This window comes from Calliphora vicina, chromosome 2, assembly GCF_958450345.1.
Source record: "Calliphora vicina chromosome 2, idCalVici1.1, whole genome shotgun sequence".
NCBI classification, from domain to species: Eukaryota; Metazoa; Arthropoda; class Insecta; order Diptera; family Calliphoridae; genus Calliphora; species Calliphora vicina.
This window is the reverse complement of record NC_088781.1, coordinates 56,514,059-56,537,661: the sequence shown is the minus strand read 5'-3', so window position 1 is coordinate 56,537,661 and position 23,603 is coordinate 56,514,059. Positions and strand designations below refer to the sequence as shown.

Here is a 23,603-nt window from a genome sequence, read left to right as displayed (position 1 = left end):
CCCTTATTTAAAATAATCTTTTAAAGTATGTTCGCAGTTATTATTAAAATAAAATATATTGTATTTCAAAATAATTGAAAATATTTCATGAAAAACTTTAGTGCGTTTGGTGCGTGAACTTTTTTAACAGCCGCGAAAAAATAATACCGTGGTTTTTTATATTTTTTAATGCTCTATTCGACTATGCTATGCCAATATGCATATTTGCAAAAATAGTCAATAGTTATATGGCTAATGCAGCCCAATTCGATATTAGTCCTGAGGATGTTAATAGAGTAATTAGAAATAAATTAGACTTGTAAAAATCACCGGGATATGATTTAATAACGCCATCAATGATTAAGAACCTACCAAATGTGGCAATAATTGTGCTATCTATATTGTTTAATGCGATCTTGAAACTAGGAATTTATCAAAAAAATTGGAAAATTTCTCAAATAATAATGATACCTAAACCGGGTAAAGATTTAACCCTGCCATCTTCTTATAGACCTATTAGCCTACTCCCTTGTTTGTCGAAGCTATTCGAGAAAATATTCCAGGAAAAGATAATACCTTTTTTGAATGATGGAAACATTATCCCAGTACACCAATTTGGTTTCCGTGAACATCATGGCATCATTGAACAGGTCAATCGTTTAACTGGAGAGATTAGAAAATCTTTTGAATTAAAGAAATATTGTTCTGCCTTTTTTTTATACGTTGCTCAGGCTTTTGACAAGGTATGGCATAAAGGTCTAGTACATGAAATCAAATGTTTACTACCACTATGTACTCATAAATTGCTGGAGTCTTATTTATCGAATAGACTTTTCAGAGTTAAGTACAATGATTATGTGACGAGAAAATACAAGATTGGAGCTGGCGTTCCACAGGGAAGTGTACTAGGACCTACGCTATATTTGATTTACACCTCCGACCTCCCTACGTGCGATAAACTAACAATTTCAACATTTGCTGATGATACCGCCATTATTAGCTCAGACGAAAACCCACTCATGGCATCTAGTCACCTACAGAATTACCTCGTACGTGTGGAGTCATGGTTGAAAAACTGGCGAATAAATTTAAATGAGCTGAAAAGTAAACATGTTACGTTCGCTCTAAGGAGAGGAAATTGCCCACCTGTCACACTCAACAACGTTAATATACCGCAGTCTGATTATGTCACCTACCTTGGTATTCATCTAGATAGACGGCTTACTTGGCGCCGACACATAGAAACCAAGAGACTTGACATGAAGTTAAAAGCCTCTAGCTTTCATTGGTTAATCAGTGACCAATCAAAATTAAGCCTTGAATATAAAGTCATCCTGTATAAGACCGTTTTAAAACCAATTTGGACATATGGAATTCAATTATGGGGAATGGCTAGCAACAGCAGTATTGATCTTATACAGAGGGCATAATCTAAAATTCTTAGGACCATGATGGGAGCACCATGGTACATAAGAAATGAAAACATCCACAGAGACATAGAAGTGACATTGGTAAAGGAAGAGTTCAAGAAAGTCCGTGAGAAATATATTGTGAAGCTGCGAAACCATCCCAATACGCTTGCATGGCAACTTGTGCAGACCCAAACCCGATCCAGGGTCCATAGAGCAGATCTACCACCCCGCTGAGATGAGTGACAGTTTGCCATTATGGCTCTCTTGTTGAAGAGCAAATAGTTTTAATTTTAGTTATAAGATTTAAATACTTATTGTAAGGTCGAAACAGACAGATTCAATAAATCAATAAAGCGTTAAAAAAAATAGTTATATCCCTAATGTAATATGTAATAAATTTATTTATTAACAAAACTCTACATTCAGTTTAAAGTGTAAAAAAGCTTGTCAAAAGTTCAAAGGGAATTCCTAAAAATTGGAGTGAAAATCTCAAAAATGGTATTTTTTACAATTTTGCCCATAGGGTCCACATTTCCTTCGGGACTGGGAAAATACTTTGGGATAAATAGGGAACACATCAAGGTTTCCAAAGCTACTTTCGGTTTTCTGATCCCGGCTTTGGGATTTTAGAACATGTGGCCCAAAGTTGAAATTTTGATAAAAAAATAGGTCAAATTACAAAGGACGCAGGGGCGACATATTCCACAAATAGGACATGTTTTTTATATCGGAATATTCTCTACAAAAATACCTTACAGAAAAACATAAAATTGTTATATATTCTTAAAGAAAGTTTTTTTTTTTAATAAAAAAAGTGTTGAGTCACCTTTTCGCCCAAAAATGAGCAAAATTCGACTATTTTTTTTAATTGAAAATCGTTTATTTTTGGATCTATAATTGATATTGCTCTGAAATCTCTTGTATATTATAAGTAATTTAGTTGTCTAACTAACAAAAAAATTCAAATCCACAAGTACGTCCTATATTTTTAAAAAAGTGGAACAAGTTATGGCCAAATTTAAAAATTTCAATTTTGAAATGCCTACAACACGGAGTTTGTAAGAGATAAATACACGCATCCAAAAATATAAAAATCTTTGAAATCGGATGGAAACAAAAAAATGGAACGTGTGTAAAAATTTGACATGTCGAAGGAACCCAACTTTGAGCCACCATAGCGCAGCTCCTGGAAATTTCGTAGGACCTATTTTAATAATTTATAATCAAATACTCCTTGGCTAGGCTCACGTAAAATTTTATCCCAATCGGTCCAGCCGTTTAGAAATGCCAAATTAATTTCCAAAAAATTGTGGTTCTGCCTCACTATGCGGTTATTGAAAAGCACCAAATCCAGCCTACAAAGTGCTGAAATTTAATTTAATGAAACGAAACCACCATTCTACAGTTGTACTTATAAAAACGTATATTTAATATATCTTAACATCGGAAATGTATCACCATTACATAGGCCATGAAAATCGTCCAAACTTACATCGTACAAAGCGATGCCACCCAAATGACGACGTTTCACATAGGCAGCTTTGACGGCTGCAATCCTAGGATCATCATAACTCACCCACATGCCATATTCACCATTGGCATCAGCAGCACGAAAAGCATAAGTCACAAAATCCTTATGAGGATCTAAAACGCTGAGCAAGGGGGCCTGCGGACCGGTTTTATTGACATTTAGAGCATTTGGTAGCATCGGACAAATTTCTGTCCAAGTAAAGATCCCGGGTAGTTTTGTTATATAGCCAGCTGGAGCAGGACCATTAGCAGCTAATATCTTGGGATAGCCATCCGTTCTAGAAGCGGTAGTAATTTTCCAAGCACGGCCCACATTGATTTTGTTGTGTGAAATACGCTGGGAAAGCCAATAATTCACCTGATAGTCCACACTATGCTGAACATTACGATTGCCCTGCACGGGTAGGGAATACAAAGGAGCAGTATAGGTAGCCTCTGAAGGACTTAACTCGGGTGTGGTAAAATCAAATGTTTGCAGATTAATGAAATCCAAATTTGATATTAAAGCAGATGCATTGAAATACTCTGAAACATACAATTAATATAGTTTAAAATTAATTCATGTATAGAATTTGCAGACTTACGGGAAGCATTTACATTGGGCAACACCGTCAAGCTCAACATTAGATCATGTGGCTTAAAAGCCTTCTTAAGATTTTGTACTAATACGGAGAACTGAGTTCTATGATCTTCTTCTTTGTTGTCCGTTTCATTAAGTCTATTTGCAAATAGTTTTCTCAACGATTTCCAGGGGGCATTTATGATTCCTTTAACATTGTTATTATTACGCGGAAATTGGAATGCCAAATCTAGACCATCAAATTTATAACTACGCAACAAATATAGTGCAGATTCTATGAACGATTTCTGTGTTTCAGCACCGGCTTCCAATAGCTCTATGTATTTATTATTTAAATCCAAATCTATATCTTTATCGCCTCCCACACTGAGTAGAAATTTTATGTGCGGGTATTTTTCCTTTAGAGCAGTAACTTCTGAAAAGTGCCGCCTCTCTATATCACGTGCTGCATTGAGGCTGCTCATTTGCAAAGATAGGGTGTTGATGCCGGCATAGCCATAAATGACATGAGTGCAAAATTCTAGGGCTTTGTCCAAATCCGCTAAAGAGAAGTGAGCAAAACCTGTAAAGAAAATTCGTTTAGTTTTCTAATTAGAAAAAGTTATTTAGAATGAATAATACATACCTTGTCTATCCTCACTGCTAGCATCATAATAACAAATAATATTGTGCTGCACTGCCAGTGTTAGTTGTCCAAATTGTAGAATTAAATATATTATTAAAAGAAATTTCATGTTTTGTTTTATTTTTTGAGTGGAGAAATGTGTATTTCTTCTTGGACTTTAAAAACTAAACTGAACTGTTTATATTCATATGTATTAAATGTGCTCTTAAATCTGAATACAAAAACTTATCAGTTTTATATTGTACATACACTATGTCGTTGTCTTTAGAACGATTATTATTTTTTAGCTGATTAAAATCTCACATGCCACCAAATATATAAAAGAGAAATTTTTGGTAAAAATAACGACAAAACTGATTAAATTCAGTCAAACCAAGTGGACAGTTCAACACATTTTGAGTGGATATACTGCCATAATATGTAAGAGATTTATAACAGTTTTTGTAGAAGGACTGGTCGATCTCTCTCTGTTTTAAGATTTAATGTCAAAATGTCTATCAAAGTACTATAAAGTCCCACCGTTACTTATAAAATTCTTATTATGGAAATAGTTTCGTGGTTCGTGAGCCATTATAGATATGTATGTATGTTAATAAAGGTTTACACAATCATAGATGAATTGTTCCTGCATTGAATTGTATTTGCAAGGTTTCATAGTTGGAATGGTGGCTAGTGGGTGACTCGCCAAATTTGACTTCTTCGCACATTGAAAATTAGGGTGATCGGCCCGGTTTTTATACCCTTCACCATGAGTGGCAAGGGTATATATAAATTTGTCATTCCGTTTGTAATTTCCACATTTTTCATTTGCGACCCCATAAAGTATATATATTCTGGATCGTTATAGATAGCGGAATCGATATAGCCATGTCCGTCTGTGTGTTGAAATCAACTTTCCGAAGCCCCAAATATTTTATATACACGATTCATACATCAATATCTCCGAAATTCTTCCGGCTCGGTCGCTATTTAAAATCGAGAAAATCGGTCCACAAATGGCTGAGATATAAGGAAAAAACTAGGACAGCCTCGATTTATGACCTATTTTTGACCTATATCTGGATTACTAAATCATTAATATAGGCAATATGGATATCTAATAATAGATATTTCAAAGACCTGTGCAACGACGTATATAAGACCATAGTCATTTGGAAATCGGAAAAAATATTTTTTAACCCGAATTTTTTTTTCATCAAAAAATTCTTTTTTGTCATAAATTCTTTTTCCAAAAAAATTAATTAAAGAAATTAAAAAAAAAAATTTTGAAAAAACTTTTTTTAAAAAAAATTAAAAAACAATTTGGAAAAAAAAAATTTTTTTTAAAAAATTTTAAAACATTAAAAAAAATTTTTGATTTTGTTTAAATAAAAATATTTTTAAGTATAATTTGGTGAAGGGTATATAAGATTCGGCACAGCCGAATATAGCTCTCTTACTTGTTTTGGTTAAGTCGGTTTTTTGTAAAGCCATGTAAACTGTGTTTTATTCCTAAGAGATTATTTTAGTCTTCATAAGGGGTTAAAATTTACTGTTAACGATCTTCGGGTCAAATTTGACCCAAATAGAAAAAATATTTTTTTTGTAAATATTTTTTTTAAAAACCTAACGTAGTTGTTGACATTTTAAATTAAATAAAATTAAATTTTAATTTCAAAATGGGTCAAATTTGACTCGAAGTCCTTGTGAAGGTTAAAAAAGTAATCAAAATTAGAATTTAAGTCTTATTTTATGTTATTAGAATACATGTTTATTCTTTATCATAATTATATGATCTCTTTTTTTTGTTATGTTTTTCCATGAACTTAGTTTTGTTTTAAAATAAATAAATAAAACTTTTTTTCTTCTTATTTCTATGAAACCGAAAACCGGTTTCTAAAAAATGTCGAAGAATCTATCACCGTAGTTTAAATAGATCTACAAAATATTGCACATATTTTGTATATTGAATTGTTTTTCTAGCCTCCACCACCATAAGTGGTGGATGATAGTATAATAAGTTTGTAATTCCATGTTTAAGATCGAGAAATATTCATTTAAGACCCAACAAAGTATATATATTTCTTGATCCTTATGAAATCCTTAGTCGATTGTGCTATGTTCGTCTTAAAGTCTGTGTAAATTCTGGACCAAAATATGAGACAGCCTCCTAATGAGAGACAACTTCCAAATGAGAGCCAACCTACAAATCTGATATTTTTCACATATTTATACCCTACACCACCATAGTGGGGAGGGTATAATGCGTTTGTGCAGATGTTTGTAACGCCCAAAAATATTAGTCTAATACCCACCTTTAAGTATACCGATCGACTTAGAATCAATTGCTGAGTCGATTAAAAGATGTCCGTCTGACTGGCTGGCTGTTCATGTAAACCTTGTGCGCAGAGTACAGATATATGGATAAAAGTTGGTACATATAATTTTTTCGGCCCAAGGACGGAGCCTATTGAAAATGGCTGAAATCGGTCTACACAAAATTCGTTCCAGATAAGTTTTATATATACGAAATTTATTTCACCAAATTTTGTAAAGATCGGTCCATAATTAGTCATAGCTCCCATATAGACCCGCTTCCGAAAATCACTTTAACGTGCATAAATCTCTTAAAAATGTTGGTATACACACAAAATTCAACATAAATAACTTTCATATAGACATAAATCACACAACCTAATTTCATGGTGATCGGTTCATAATTGATCATAGCTCCCATATAAGGCCCACTTCCGAAAATCACTCACGAATATAAATTATTGATATTTTAAAACAAACATGTTTTTACTCATTTACTTAGTGTAGGATATTAAATGGTCGGACTTGACCATACTTTCTTACTTGTTCTTTTTGCAATTTTGTTTAAACATATTGCAGATAATAGCATGAAATTACACACCTTGTTTTTATGACAAAAAAACAAATTTTGATGAACATATTGTAGTATGCATCAGTCCACAATTTCTCCTAACCACCAAACCAATCTCTTCATGGAATATGGATGGTACAATGGTACATAAATACATATTCAGTTAAAATAAGTTTCATGTAAAAATAAATAACGAGACTATGTTTTCGGTGGATTCGGCATCTTAAGCCATCACAGATTCAGTTATATTTATGCAAACATCATTCTTCCCCTATAATGTCCACTTCCGAAAATCAACTAAATACGGCACAAACAATTCTTAAATATATATAAAAATCACCAAACATAATTTTATGAAGATGGGCCAATTAATCTTCATAAGTATCTTACAAATAGTGGTATCTATCCAAAGTTTTACACAAATCAGTTTTATATATGCAACAATCTGACTTCAGGATTTTATGAATTTCGGTAAACCTAAATATCTCTTGAACCAAAAGAGATAACCTACATATATAAGATCTTTCAAGGACAATTTAAACTTTAAATTTCAGCTCCCTCGGATCATGAATGGATTTTTGGCGATTTTTTTAAAAAATTTCAGACCCGAGATAACCAACTTTGAAAAGCTGAACTGTAAATCGACTGGAAAATAACTATATCCAATACTTGCGAAATAAAAATAGTCTGTGACACATAAAACAACCTGTGAATCCGAAATCTTAGGCATTAATCCTTGACCTCTCAAGAGTTTTTTCATTAATTTGATATCTGTACTCACAATTTCTAACTTACAGATTAAATCCAAAATACATAAATTAAAGTCACAAGATTGTGAAAATTTGTAGAGCTTATAAATAACACGGTGCTACGATGGAAAAAAACTTGGAAAACGACCTAGCGTGGGTTATAGGCCTTGCTGAGAACATTACAAATTATGTCAAAAATTTCAGGAACACCCTCAAATTCAGAAGTTATTCTGAACAAACCGTTTTCAGTGATGTTCGTCAACTTATTTCGTCAACTTATCGACCTATAACTCTGTCAGTTTTTGTCCAACAGCATATTTATGTCATATTTTGCGTTTTTAGAGCATATTTTACTGTTTAATAGCATATTTTGAGTTTATCAAAAACAAATTTTGTCTTACTTATTTTTCGCTGTTGTGTTACAGGTTTTTACTTCCTTTGTTTAAAATTCAAAATTGAAAAAAGATGGCTTTTCACCAAAAAAAAATTTAAAAAACATAAATTTTTTTTTAAAATTTAAAATAACAATTCGAAAAAATTTTTTATCCAAAATTGAAAAAACTGAAAAAAAATTTTTGTTCACCTAAAAATATTTAAATTTTTTTATTTTGAAGTATAATTAGGTGAAGGGTATATAAGATTCGGCACAGCCGAATATAGCTCTCTTACTTGTTTTAATATAAAATAAGCACTATTTTAATAATAGCTCCATCTAAATATCAAATTTTAGTTCTAATTCAAACTTAACCGTTCTAAGTGTTAAAGAAATATTGTCTTTTAAATTTGCTCCTGTAACATCAGTTGATGTCGAAAGAATATTTTCTATATTTAAAAATGTTTTCAGATCCAATAGACAACGATTTTTATTTGAAAATTTAAGTAAATTTTTTTTGGTTAAAAATTATGTAAAAGTTTGTTTTTTTAAGAGCATATTTTTTAAATTTTAAGAGCATATTTTAAAGTTTTTACTGCATATTTAAAGCGCCTAAAACCCTTTTTTTAGAGTATATTTCCGGTTTCCCTGTTAATAACTTTTGCAAATATAAACCGATTTTAAAAAGTAATATCTCGTTTTTGTCTATATAAAATTGTCATTAAAACACTGTGCAAAAAAATAGGTTTTCATAGAAAGTAATTAAAATAACTATTGTTTAATTTGAAAAATTACGAAAAAAATAAAATAAAATTTTAAACTTTTTATAACAACTTAAACAATTTCTTGAAATATACATTGTATGCATACATAAAATGAAAGTCTAATTTTTTGCCTATCCATACTTGTTTAAAAGTTTGAAGTCGGTCTAAAAAACTACAACTCACCCTAAACAGTTTTTTCAAAATTACTCAAAATTTTGAGGGTATTTAAAATTCTTTGAAAACGATTTTATTGTGTCCTCATCTAGGCCTTAACCCCCATTAGGTCGCTTTTCAAGTTTTGACAAAAAGTGTCATTTTGTAGCAGAGTGTAATTATAGTAATATTTATTGGCTGAAAATTATATGGTGATTTACAAATGAAAACAAAATTTAACGCTTTTTAAAAATTTTCACTTATTTTAATAAACTAGCATAACCCGGTGCACTTCGCTACCCCTACCCTAGTAAAATTAATAAAATATGAATGGAAATACGAAAATAACTAACTAATTCTGTGTGGGAGATACCACTCCACTGCTCTGATCCCACCCACTTTTGAACCTTTTATGTAAATATCAATCTTTACTTTAACTTTCCTTTATAAGGGAGAGGTAATTCCTACCAAGCCGATCAGTCTTAGCTAAACTTCGAAAAGGGAACAGGAATAAATTCATTTTTAGCTAACCTCCGTAGAATGGCAATAAATTGCTTGATACAGAGTTTAAATACTTTTAGAATTATAGTTAGTTCTCCAGATATTCAAAATTAATTATTCACTTTGTGCCACAACCACTAATGCAATCCCGACTATTTTCAGTCAATCTGTGTAAAATGGTAAGAGAGCTATGCGGACAAAGTTTGAAGAACCTTGTTATTATTACTTTGTATGGTACGTGACTCACCTCCTTTTCCCACCCCTCCCATTTTGGGTGCTATTCCCTCTAACCTAATTCCGGCTATATTCAGCTAAACTCCGCACAGTAATAAGAAATTAATTCGCTAAAAGTTTAAACACCTTTACAATTATAGTTCTACAGATATTCGAAATGAATTATATACTTTTTAAAGGGTAAGCCACGCACACTATTCCAATCCCGAACAATTTCAGCGAAACTATGCAAAATTATAAAAGAGCCATTTAGACTAAGTTTGAATAATCTTGCAATTATAGTTCACAAAATATTTAGAAATATCTATTTACTTTGTATGGGAGGCAACTTACTATTTTTTCCGACCCGTCTCATTTTTGATTAAACTTCATGCAGTGATAAGTAATTGATTCGTATAAAGTTTGAAAACCGTCACAATTATATTTCTGCACATATTAAAAAATAACTATTTACACATGCATAACATAACAGCATAACAATATGCATAAACAGTTTTTAAATTTGTCAAAGGTTTATAAAAGAAATTTTGAATGGAAATTTTGTTTAATTTAAAAAATAAGAATAACACCTTCAAAATATATTTTTTTAAGTGACTTTAAATTACTAAAGTCTTCTTCTTTGTTTTCTATAACAACTCTCACTTAAAACAGAGCAAAATCAATACAGTTTAATTGTTTCTCTTATTTATTTACTACAACAAATTGGATAAACACGCATTGCTTTGTTCACTTTTTAGCTTAATGTTCACATGTACACGTTTTTGCATATGTGTTAGTAACATCTTTAAACGCTTATAACTCCTAAAAAACTGAACCGATTTCAATAACATATATATTCTGCACTTCTGTGAATAAATCCCTTTAAAATGGTATATTTCTTGCCCAAATTGAATGTATAATTTGAGCGTAAAAGGGGTCTAAAGAAATCAACTTGCCTATTAATATTATGATGATGATTGTGTGCTCGCATTAGACAATTTGCAACAATTTAAATTAGTTCTAAATACCCTGAAATTATACTGTAAAGTATAGTGGAAATTGGGCTACATTTGTCCCCAGTTCCCATACAAATGACTTGAACATTCATAATTATCTTGTTAAACCTCCAATGTTGAAATTGTTCATTCCCGCATTCAATATTCTGAAAGTCTCACGTCTATTAATATTCCAAACAGTTCATTTGTATTTTTTGTGATTCCAAAAAAAAAATTAAAATTGTTAAATAAAATTTTATTCACTTTATTCAATGCAAATCAAATTTTTTGGCCAAACATTTATAATTTATATTTAATAGCCCTCAATATGGGAAACTTATCCCCAGTGCACTGACCGCGAAAATCATCCATACTCAAATCAAATAAAGCCACACCACCCAAACCTTTAGAGGTGACATAAGCCGCTTTAGTGGCCGCTACTTCAGGATCATCATAGCTAACCCAGGTACCATGTTCACCATCCTTATCAGCAGCATGGAATGCATAAGTACCGTGTTTTTTGGTGGGATCAGCAAAACGACGCAAAACATATTCACCTTTGGGTTGCAATTTTAAGCAGATTTCGGGATAACTTAAAAGGCCAGAAACTTTTGTTTGGGGACCGGCCTCAGCAGCACCCTCAGTGGAGGCAATAATGGGGAAACCCTCAGTTTTGGAGTCCAAAGTCATTTTCCAAGCACGACCATAAGCAGCAATGCCCACATTGATTTTAGTTTTAGGGAAACGTTCGGAGGTCCAATGCTCGACTTGTTGATCTACATTATAGTGAGGCTGGCGATTACCCTCTAATGTGGGTGCATACAAAGGGGCGGTATAGTCTGCTTCATGAGGATTACGTTCGGGTGTGGTGAAATCAAATGCAGCCAAATTAACAAAATCCAATTGATTAATTAAAGCGGGAACATTAAAATACCCTGATTGAAAAAAGAAATTGAAAGTTTTAAAAGATGTGCCTATTTTTATCTAAACTTTCTAACTTACATGATGAATTTACATTGGGCAGTACGGTTAAACTCAATAACAAATCATTCTCAGCAAATGATGTTTTCAGATTCTTGACCAATTCGGTAAATTGCTGTTTATGTTCGTCGGCATTTTTATCAACTACATAGTCACCGGTAAATAGTTTTTTCGTAGATTTCCAAGTCATGCCAAAAGATGAGTGAACTTTACGTGGCTTGTTTTGTGGCAATTGGAAGGCCAAATCCAAGCCATCGAAATTTAAACTTCTCACCAAATATTTAGCTGAATCAATGAAATTTTGTTGTTTTTCTTGGCCACCCTCCAACAATTGTATATATTTGTCAGAACCACCCAGATCTTTGTCACCACCCACACTCAATAAGAACTTAACATATGGATACTTCTCCTTTAAATAGGTAACCTTAAGGAAATGTCTACCCTTGACATCACGAGCATTATTTAAGGAAGCCAAACGGAAAGTTTCTGGATTGAGACCCACATAACCGTACACCAAATGAGTGCAAAAAGTCAAAGCTGTTTCTAAATTGTCAAGTGACAATTTGGCTAAACCTAAGAGAGAATGTATTCAAATTGATAACAATGAAAAATAAACAAAATCAATTAGCATTATAAATACATACATATTTATATAGATATTTCCAACTATTTATTTACCTTCTCTCTCCACACTGGAAGCATCGTAGAAACAAACCGTGTATGGCCCTAAAGCGTTTGCTAAATGACACAATATTAGTGTCACACTTAAATTTAAAAATAATTTCATTATTTTGTTTTGTGTTTAGCTCTAACAATTTCCAAGATGTTGCTCTCACTTCGTTTGATAGTCAACTGAATCGTTTTTGAGTCTCTATTCCAAAGTTTATTTATTAGTAATTTAGCAAAACTGACTGATAAGATGTCTTATTTTTTTGGCTACAGGTCACACATTTTTAATATATGTATGTAAACAGTAAAACTGATTTAAGTTTAAAGCTAAATAATAGAAACTTTGCAGAGCTTTTGGAGAACTTAAATAGATACTTATTTTTTCATAAACGCATTTTACAAATTTCATGTGGATAAAAGAGCTGCAACGAAAAGTTGTGGTGAATTTTAGTTGGCAAAATATTGTAGTTTTTTATACCCTACACCACCTTAGTTATGTAGATAAATCCCATCTACCTTTTAGTGTACCCATTTCTCTCGAAATCAGTTCTTCATTCATTGTTATACATGAGTAGTGACATGTTTGTAATAACAACAATTCATTTGAGACCTTATTCTGGATCCTTATATGTAGGTTATCAATATAACAATTTTCGCCTGTCCATGTAACCATTTGTGATTTTGTTCGCATCAATATATCTGAAATATTCAATTCAATAACCAAAATCAGTCCATATATCGAATTCTGAGTTCTGTACCTAGAAAATATGTATATAAACAAGTAAGCGATCAATATCGTCCCCTCAATAAAACAATAGTGTATCATTTTTTTGCCATTTCCAAATAATTGAGTTTAGAATTTTTGTGTTAGTATACATCTGGAAGAAAAGTAATATTTCAATTGATATTTCAATTGATTTTGACCACATATAGAATCAGTTATATAGATTCTTATTATGCAATAATGGTGTATATGCTTATACACTATTGCTTTATTGAGGGGACGATATTTGGCTGTGCCGAATCTTATATACACCAAAGTATACTTTAAAATACAAACTTTATATATTTTAGGTAAACAAAATTTAAATAAATGTTTTTTTTTTCGAAATTGTTTTTATTTTTTTTTTATTTAAAAAAAAAATGTATTTATTTATTAGAAAAAAAAAATCGGGTTCAAAAATATTTTTCTCGATTTAGGCCCAACTTATATATCGAGCCCTTAGCGCCAAATTATCGTAAGCGACATTTTTAAAATTTTAGTTTTATTGCAGAAATTAAAATTTTATGGACCGACTGATGTTTTAGCGTTCTCAGAATAACAAAATTGTTAATAACATCAAAAATATAGGGGGTAAGATTTAATCGTAAGTCAATGTTTATATTTCACAGTGAACAAATTTTATCGTAAGCGACACACAGTGGTATAGAAAAAAAAGAGGGAAATAAATCTGTAACTTCTAAATGTTTAGATTAGTTTGAATGAAATTTCACATGCGCAAAGAAGAAATGTTGTCGAGTTTAAGTTTTGAACGTGGAGCTCATGGGCCCACCAGGGGCGCGACCAAGGGCTCTCAAAGTAGGACACCTCGGGTATGTTACATTACATTACATATAGCATCTTCTCATCGAGCACTACAAAAAACCTCGTTGTAGCTATCAATTATCTATTATAGCTTAGGAGATATTCGCATTTGAAAATTAAACTTTCAACATTTTTACCCACCCTAGTCCAGTTTTTTGATAACAGCGTATCTAAATATTTCCCGATTTCCTCCAGTTTTCCTTTATTGGACTAAGAACATATGTATGTGTCAAATGGAAAAAGAATTGTTTAAAATTAATGACTAAGTCCAAAGTTATATGGATTTGAATTTAAAAAATTTTAAAAAGGCGATTTTTCGCTAATTTTTTGGGAAAAAAGAACTTTTTTTCTTTTTGAGTTATAGCAAAAAATTTCTAAGAGGATGTATAAGGAATTTCTACTTTCTGAAAGCTAAGTTCTCATAAAATATTTTAAAGGAAAACTAATTTCAAAATTGTTGTTACCGAGCGGACCAGGTCCTTTCAAAAAACACCTATTTTTTATGTAAAATAAAGTTTTAGGGCAAAATTTCTCAAATCGCGTATCCGATATCAAAATATAATAACCGCTTATAGGTGGCTCAATATGTTTCTAATTATTTTGTAAAGGGTCCCGATAACCCCGACCCTGGTATGGATAGCCAAAAAACTAAAAATTAAAATTTTTTGAATTTTTCGACACTTTTTTGGGAATTGCGGGTTTGCTGATAATAAATTTCAAAATTCGTTTTTATTTTTACATTTTAAATAGAAAAATCTACATAACTGTAGATTTTATTAAAAACTATTTATAAATAAAAATTTAATTTCAATTCGAAAAATTGTTATCTATGCAAAAATTCAATAAAAAACATTTTTGTCATATTTTTCTATAAAGTATTCCATGAATTTTTTATTGTTATAAATGTTTTTGAAAAATAGATAAATAGCTTGAACGAAATTATATTATATCGCATCATAACATTTTTAATTCTACGTATAAATTTCAAAATAATCAAAAAAAATCTTCTCCTGTAAAATTTGTGTGTTTGTCGCTTACAATAATTTGGCGCTAAGGGCTCGATATATCGTTATATATATAACCTTACATATATCGTTGCAATGGACTTTGAAATATCTATCATTAGATATCCATATTGTCTATATTAATGATAATAAACGAATAGGCGAAAAATCGACTTTTCCAGCAATTTGCATCAAAATGAGCCAATTTCGTATTTTTTTTTTACACAAAAACTTGTTGGCAATCAATTTTGTTATCCATGCAAATATTTTTCTTTATACTCACAACCAAAAATATGCAAATTATATTTGGTTTGTCATTGCGTTCAAAATATCGGTCATAGACCCAGAAAAGTTTATATATTTATGACTAGGGGGCGGATTTATATGCAAATGCATGTTTTTTCTCGAACGTCCAAATACAATGTAGACTAATTATCTATCCGAATCGCACATTTATCTGTAAAATGGCATCGATTTGTTAGTGCATATTTTATTGATAATGCATATTTTGTTATATTTTACTTCAAAATGCATATTTATTGACATTTCAAAACATTTTGCTTCAAAAAAGTTTAGATTTTTTCAAAGTATTAAAAATTCATTAAATGTATCGAAAACATTCATAATTGTTTTCATTGCAATTCCGATTTAAAAGTGATTTCGTTATTTAAAGATTTTGTAACTCCACATACTCATTTATTGCTCCTTACAAGCATTTTCCAGCAGTGACCCAAAATATATAAATTGGAGTCAGCCAAGATATTAGTGACAATTTGTGTCTATAAGGACTACATTTACTACTTCCTTAACTGCTTGGTTATTACGAAATCAAAAATAAGGTTGTATGCTACTTTACATCACGATCAAAATATTGACCATTAAAGTATTCATACCAAGATATAATTAATATATCCATCGTTTTCTCAGAAGAACAATTATAATATTAAAACTTTAGCTATTTAATTCCTGGTATAATTTAAAAATTCCTAACTGCTGGGAACAATGTTGTATTATTTTTTGGACATTGCGCGATTCATAGTTAATTATGTTATGTTTCTGCACAAAAATATAAGTGCATATTTTTTAAATTTTTAGGTCACTATATTTTCCAATAATAAATGTATGAAAATCCGACCCCTATTTATGATCCTAATAAAACTCTTGAGCAATATTCGCCTAAATGCATATAGGGAAGGTCCTAGATTGATGAAATTTTGATGAGAAACAGTAAAAATGAATAAAATAATCCATTATAAATTGTTTGAACAAAATGTCTGTCTAACACTAATTAAAAAAATATTTTTTTTCATGCATAAATTACGACTCCAAACAAGTAAGAGTGTTATATTCGAATCTTATATGCGCAGTACCAATATAAACCGGAAGTGGACTATGACCAATTATGAGCCGATCTTCTAAAAATCAGTGTGACAATCGATACCACACATTTCTGATCAATAAAAAATATTTGAGGAAAATCTCATCCCCTAAGTCCTTAACTGTAGGCCCTATCGTGCCTTCAACAGATGGACGGAAATAGCTAGATAGTCTTAAAATTTTATTACAACCCAGAATATAAATTCTTATGAATAATTCAACAAATGAATGTCAAAATCAATCTTTTTCGTGATGGGTGTAATAACATTAATATTGTTGAATTGCTAATGTATTCTGACAGAAATGAGAAAATCTGTTATATTAATAATACATTTTTATGCAAAATGTGCAAAAAAAATCCATATTTACACGTAATATTACAACTAAGGAAGTTATTTAGCCCCCCATATAAAAGTCACAACAGGAGAGTACTTTTTTGCTCAGAAATATCTTAAATATTCCAGAATGTTAATGAAGGACTTCATGTCAAGTGAATCAACTTTTGAAATCGATGTCTTCCGATCGTGATGAAATTTGCACCAAGTTTAGTTCTATTGGATAGTAATTCACACAATTTTTCTGAGTTAGAGGGGGTTAACATTTTACATTTTGGCCAAGCAGGTGTTTTTCTCATCCATGTAATTTTTTACCTATTGTTCTAAGCAAAATGTGTCCCAAATATTTTAGATAGCTAGTTCTTCAATCTTTCAAAAAAAAATAAAAAATGTTAAATTTTTTTTTCCGAAATCAAAGCTTCTTTGACTTTTTTCAAAATGAGCCCTTTTTTCCCAAAATAAAGCTTAGATATTTTCCTTGAAGACCTATTTGGTCGCTTAGTGGGATGCAAGTTGGATATCTATCAAAATAAATGTTTTGAAACTCATCACATACAATTTTTGACTTTTTTTTGCAAAATCAAAAATTTTGTTGACTATTTTTTTCAAAAGTTAGTTGGCTTTACAATAACAAATCAGAGGTTTATTTCCAGTATACCATTTTGAACCGAAAATTCTATGTGACTGTAAAGTTAATTCAAAATCCAGGCCTTGGAGGGTACAGTTTTGGAATTGAAAGCTTTTAATCACTCTGCGCCAGATCACGCAACTAACCCAAACATACATGTTCTCTCATGGATAGATACTTGTTTTAAATTAATTGATAAACTGATATCATTTTCCAACAATAGAAGATGTTAAATAAAGTCATATTTTCACAAGACAAGATGTTAGTGCATTTAAAACAATTGAGACAAATCAGACCCGGAGGCTGATTTCGCACCCTAACAGCGAAAAAACAATATATTAATGAAAATCAGTAATATAGAGTGTTTAGAGCATTATATACAAATTTATTACAGCTCTATAGTCAATTATAAGCCGATCTTCCCAAAATTCAGGAGATTTTTTTTTTGCAATGACATTCAATCTACCCTTATTTAGTTATTAAAAACCTTAAATTTTAAACAATCACAAATGATATTTATCAATTTTAATTATAAATTGTTAACGTGTTTTTATTTATTAATTTATGTACAAAAAGTTTTTTTAATTTCTAAGAAGTTTAATTCCTATTAACATTTCTTATAATTTCTAAGAATTCATGTAAAAGTTGTTTGTTATAGATGAATGCGATATGCTTTTTTGTTAAAATTTAGCAAAAGCTTTAAACTTCAAACTTGGTTCACATTTTAAGTGATATCATTTTTTGTTTAGCTTTAACAATATTTTATAAATAACAAACAGATATTTACAATAATCTATATTTAATGGCTCTTAACATGGGGAATTTATCGCCCGTACACTGGCCATTGAAATCATCTAGACTTAAATCGAACAAAGCAACACCTCCCAAACCACGAGTCTTGGCATAGGCAGCCTTAGTGGAAGCAGTATCGGGATCCTCATAACTCACCCACATGCCATGTTCACCATTCTCATCGGCGGGACGGAAAGCATAAGTACCGTATTTCTTGGTGGGATCAGCAACACGACGTAAAGGAGCATCTGCACCCGTTCTGCCGACATTGGAGGGGTTAGGTAATTTTAAACAAACTTCAGCCCAGTCCAAAAGACCGCCTTGTTTTGTTTGTGGTCCGGGATCAGCAGCACCATTTGTGTTTGAGACAATGGGAAAACCTTCAGCATTTGAATCTGATGTCGTTTTCCAAGCACGACCGTAACTGGCAACGCCAACATTAAGTTTGTTATGAGGGAAACGCTGGGAAATCCAATAGTCAACTTGGTAATCAACATTGTAATGAGGCTGGCGATTGCCTTCCAAAGCAATGGGATAAAGAGGGGCGGTATAATCAGCTTCTTCGGGATTGCGTGAAGGAGTGGTGAAATCAAAGGCAGCCAAATTAACAAAATCCAAATGACCCGCCAATGCTGGAGCATTAAAGTACCCTGAAACAAAGATTTTTTGCAATTTCAATAAACAAATTTTTAAATAACTCAATTAGATTTCAATAACTTACAAGTAGAATTCACATTTGGCAAAACGGTTAAAGAGATCATCAGATTATTCGAATTAAATATTGATTTTAAAGTGCTGACGAAATTGGTAAATTGTTCCTTATGTTCATCAGCTTTTTCGTCCACCACAAAGTCACCAGTGAATAGTTTCTTGAAAGATTTCCAAGCACTACCAGTACTAGAGTGTACCTTGCGTGGTTTATTACGGGGCAATTGGAATGACAAGTCCAAACCATCAAAATTATAACTACGCAATAGATCACGAGCTGATTCAGCGAATATTCTATGTTTCTCAGCATCACCTTCCAACAGTTGCACATATTTTTCGGGGCTTTCAAAATCTTTGTCGCCTCCAACACTCAACAGGAATTTAATATGAGGGAATTTCTCCTTTAAATCTGTGACAGTGGCAAAATGACGTCTCTGCAGGTCACGTTGTGTATTCAAACTTTTTAATTGGAAATTCTCGGAATTAATGCCAGCATAACCGTAGATTAAATGGGTGCAAAATTGTAGAGCAATTTCAAAATCTGCTGTTGAAAACTTAGCTAAACCTGAAAATACATTAACAATAAATTCATTACCATCGACTTTTGGGGTTTTATAAATGTAAACTAATTTACCATCTCTATCGACACTGGATGCATCATAAAAGCACACCATATTGGGACCCAAAGCCATTGCCAGCTGACACACGGCCAGTGCCAAAAACACACTCAAACAAAATTTCATTATCTTTTCTGTTCACTTCACTGCTTATTGCGTTCAATTGTAACTCGAGTTGTGATTTCAATCACTGTTTAACTGAAACTAAATTAATTATTGCGATTGCCAGTCAACTCGGTCTGGTTTATATGACAAGTTATCAGTACGTTTTTTATTTCGTTCTGTGTTTTGATTTCTATGAGGTCAAACATTTGTTGAAATGTGCTGTGCGGGGTTTGACGGGGGATTTTCTATGCGAACACAAAAGATTTGTTGTGATTTGTGTGTGTAGACAATTGAAACGTAAATAAGTAAACAAACAAATAGACTTTTAGAGAATTTTAAATGTAAGCTGAGCTTTTGGGAATATTAATGTGAGGAATAAACTCAGAGAGTTAAAGCTTCATTAATACAACACTCGCATTTAAATGTAAATCACCAAACCCGTTCTATATGAACAACGTCTACATACATATATATTTTTGAATTATTATCGATTTAAAATTGCAATAAAATTGTACAATAAAATCATGCTTATCGATCTGAAGAATACTAAAATATTTATTAGAAATTATAGAATTTGGTTTGACAAGTTTTTTATAACCAAATTTTATTATAACTACTAATTACAGCATACTGCTACGACGTCTTGCTTCCCCATTATAAACAGCAGCTAAAAGTATTATCTAGTCATAGTCTAGTCATAGTCTAGTCATAGTCTAGTCATAGTCTAGTCATAGTCTAGTCATAGTCTAGTCATAGTCTAGTCATAGTCTAGTCATAGTCTAGTCATAGTCTAGTCATAGTCTAGTCATAGTCTAGTCATAGTCTAGTCATAGTCTAGTCATAGTCTAGTCATAGTCTAGTCATAGTCTAGTCATAGTCTAGTCATAGTCTAGTCATAGTCTAGTCATAGTCTAGTCATAGTCTAGTCATAGTCTAGTCATAGTCTAGTCATAGTCTAGTCATAGTCTAGTCATAGTCTAGTCATAATCTAGTCATAGTCTAGTCATAGTCTAGTCATAGTCTAGTCATAATCTAGTCATAGTCTAGTCATAGTCTAGTCATAGTCTAGTCATAGTCTAGTCATAGTCTAGTCATAGTCTAGTCATAGTCTAGTCATAGTCTAGTCATAGTCTAGTCATAGTCTAGTCATAGTCTAGTCATAGTCTAGTCATAGTCTAGTCATAGTCTAGTCATAGTCTAGTCATAGTCTAGTCATAGTCTAGTCATAGTCTAGTCATAGTCTAGTCATAGTCTAGTCATAGTCTAGTCATAGTCTAGTCATAGTCTAGTCATAGTCTAGTCATAGTCTAGTCATAGTCTAGTCATAGTCTAGTCATAGTCTAGTCATAGTCTAGTCATAGTCTAGTCATAGTCTAGTCATAGTCTAGTCATAGTCTAGTCATAGTCTAGTCATAGTCTAGTCATAGTCTAGTCATAGTCTAGTCATAGTCTAGTCATAGTCTAGTCATAGTCTAGTCATAGTCTAGTCATAGTCTAGTCATAGTCTAGTCATAGTCTAGTCATAGTCTAGTCATAGTCTAGTCATAGTCTAGTCATAGTCTAGTCATAGTCTAGTCATAGTCTAGTCATAGTCTAGTCATAGTCTAGTCATAGTCTAGTCATAGTCTAGTCATAGTCTAGTCATAGTCTAGTCATAGTCTAGTCATAGTCTAGTCATAGTCTAGTCATAGTCTAGTCATAGTCTAGTCATAGTCTAGTCATAGTCTAGTCATAGTCTAGTCATAGTCTAGTCATAGTCTAGTCATAGTCTAGTCATAGTCTAGTCATAGTCTAGTCATAGTCTAGTCATAGTCTAGTCATAGTCTAGTCATAGTCTAGTCATAGTCTAGTCATAGTCTAGTCATAGTCTAGTCATAGTCTAGTCATAGTCTAGTCATAGTCTAGTCATAGTCTAGTCATAGTCTAGTCATAGTCTAGTCATAGTCTAGTCATAGTCTAGTCATAGTCTAGTCATAGTCTAGTCATAGTCTAGTCATAGTCTAGTCATAGTCTAGTCATAGTCTAGTCATAGTCTAGTCATAGTCTAGTCATAGTCTAGTCATAGTCTAGTCATAGTCTAGTCATAGTCTAGTCATAGTCTAGTCATAGTCTAGTCATAGTCTAGTCATAGTCTAGTCATAGTCTAGTCATAGTCTAGTCATAGTCTAGTCATAGTCTAGTCATAGTCTAGTCATAGTCTAGTCATAGTCTAGTCATAGTCTAGTCATAGTCTAGTCATAGTCTAGTCATAGTCTAGTCATAGTCTAGTCATAGTCTAGTCATAGTCTAGTCATAGTCTAGTCATAGTCTAGTCATAGTCTAGTCATAGTCTAGTCATAGTCTAGTCATAGTCTAGTCATAGTCTAGTCATAGTCTAGTCATAGTCTAGTCATAGTCTAGTCATAGTCTAGTCATAGTCTAGTCATAGTCTAGTCATAGTCTAGTCATAGTCTAGTCATAGTCTAGTCATAGTCTAGTCATAGTCTAGTCATAGTCTAGTCATAGTCTAGTCATAGTCTAGTCATAGTCTAGTCATAGTCTAGTCATAGTCTAGTCATAGTCTAGTCATAGTCTAGTCATAGTCTAGTCATAGTCTAGTCATAGTCTAGTCATAGTCTAGTCATAGTCTAGTCATAGTCTAGTCATAGTCTAGTCATAGTCTAGTCATAGTCTAGTCATAGTCTAGTCATAGTCTAGTCATAGTCTAGTCATAGTCTAGTCATAGTCTAGTCATAGTCTAGTCATAGTCTAGTCATAGTCTAGTCATAGTCTAGTCATAGTCTAGTCATAGTCTAGTCATAGTCTAGTCATAGTCTAGTCATAGTCTAGTCATAGTCTAGTCATAGTCTAGTCATAGTCTAGTCATAGTCTAGTCATAGTCTAGTCATAGTCTAGTCATAGTCTAGTCATAGTCTAGTCATAGTCTAGTCATAGTCTAGTCATAGTCTAGTCATAGTCTAGTCATAGTCTAGTCATAGTCTAGTCATAGTCTAGTCATAGTCTAGTCATAGTCTAGTCATAGTCTAGTCATAGTCTAGTCATAGTCTAGTCATAGTCTAGTCATAGTCTAGTCATAGTCTAGTCATAGTCTAGTCATAGTCTAGTCATAGTCTAGTCATAGTCTAGTCATAGTCTAGTCATAGTCTAGTCATAGTCTAGTCATAGTCTAGTCATAGTCTAGTCATAGTCTAGTCATAGTCTAGTCATAGTCTAGTCATAGTCTAGTCATAGTCTAGTCATAGTCTAGTCATAGTCTAGTCATAGTCTAGTCATAGTCTAGTCATAGTCTAGTCATAGTCTAGTCATAGTCTAGTCATAGTCTAGTCATAGTCTAGTCATAGTCTAGTCATAGTCTAGTCATAGTCTAGTCATAGTCTAGTCATAGTCTAGTCATAGTCTAGTCATAGTCTAGTCATAGTCTAGTCATAGTCTAGTCATAGTCTAGTCATAGTCTAGTCATAGTCTAGTCATAGTCTAGTCATAGTCTAGTCATAGTCTAGTCATAGTCTAGTCATAGTCTAGTCATAGTCTAGTCATAGTCTAGTCATAGTCTAGTCATAGTCTAGTCATAGTCTAGTCATAGTCTAGTCATAGTCTAGTCATAGTCTAGTCATAGTCTAGTCATAGTCTAGTCATAGTCTAGTCATAGTCTAGTCATAGTCTAGTCATAGTCTAGTCATAGTCTAGTCATAGTCTAGTCATAGTCTAGTCATAGTCTAGTCATAGTCTAGTCATAGTCTAGTCATAGTCTAGTCATAGTCTAGTCATAGTCTAGTCATAGTCTAGTCATAGTCTAGTCATAGTCTAGTCATAGTCTAGTCATAGTCTAGTCATAGTCTAGTCATAGTCTAGTCATAGTCTAGTCATAGTCTAGTCATAGTCTAGTCATAGTCTAGTCATAGTCTAGTCATAGTCTAGTCATAGTCTAGTCATAGTCTAGTCATAGTCTAGTCATAGTCTAGTCATAGTCTAGTCATAGTCTAGTCATAGTCTAGTCATAGTCTAGTCATAGTCTAGTCATAGTCTAGTCATAGTCTAGTCATAGTCTAGTCATAGTCTAGT

The 23,603-nt window shown here is 32.2% G+C and overlaps 3 protein-coding genes across 3 annotated transcripts; all 3 read right to left on the bottom strand.

The window, feature by feature from the left end:
* Positions 1-2,796: 2,796 nt before the first annotated feature.
* Positions 2,797-4,246, bottom strand: LOC135951384 (chitinase-like protein Idgf3). The gene is made up of 3 exons (XM_065501025.1): positions 4,127-4,246; positions 3,506-4,063; positions 2,797-3,446 (listed from the first exon to the last, which is right to left on the bottom strand). Exons 1-3 carry the CDS (start codon positions 4,233-4,235, stop codon positions 2,803-2,805), a joined length of 1,311 nt encoding a protein of 436 aa, XP_065357097.1. The 5' UTR covers positions 4,236-4,246; the 3' UTR covers positions 2,797-2,802.
* Positions 4,247-10,981: 6,735 nt separating this feature from the next.
* Positions 10,982-12,582, bottom strand: LOC135951598 (chitinase-like protein Idgf3). The gene is made up of 3 exons (XM_065501281.1): positions 12,400-12,582; positions 11,743-12,294; positions 10,982-11,675 (listed from the first exon to the last, which is right to left on the bottom strand). The coding sequence occupies exons 1-3, from the start codon at positions 12,506-12,508 to the stop codon at positions 11,041-11,043; spliced, it is 1,296 nt and encodes a 431-aa protein (XP_065357353.1). The 5' UTR covers positions 12,509-12,582; the 3' UTR covers positions 10,982-11,040.
* A 5,260-nt stretch (positions 12,583-17,842) lies between these two features.
* Positions 17,843-19,646, bottom strand: LOC135950102 (chitinase-like protein Idgf3). Its single transcript, XM_065499615.1, has 3 exons — positions 19,454-19,646; positions 18,833-19,384; positions 17,843-18,761 (listed from the first exon to the last, which is right to left on the bottom strand). Exons 1-3 carry the CDS (start codon positions 19,560-19,562, stop codon positions 18,103-18,105), a joined length of 1,320 nt encoding a protein of 439 aa, XP_065355687.1. The 5' UTR covers positions 19,563-19,646; the 3' UTR covers positions 17,843-18,102.
* Between the last annotated feature and the right edge of the window lie 3,957 nt (positions 19,647-23,603).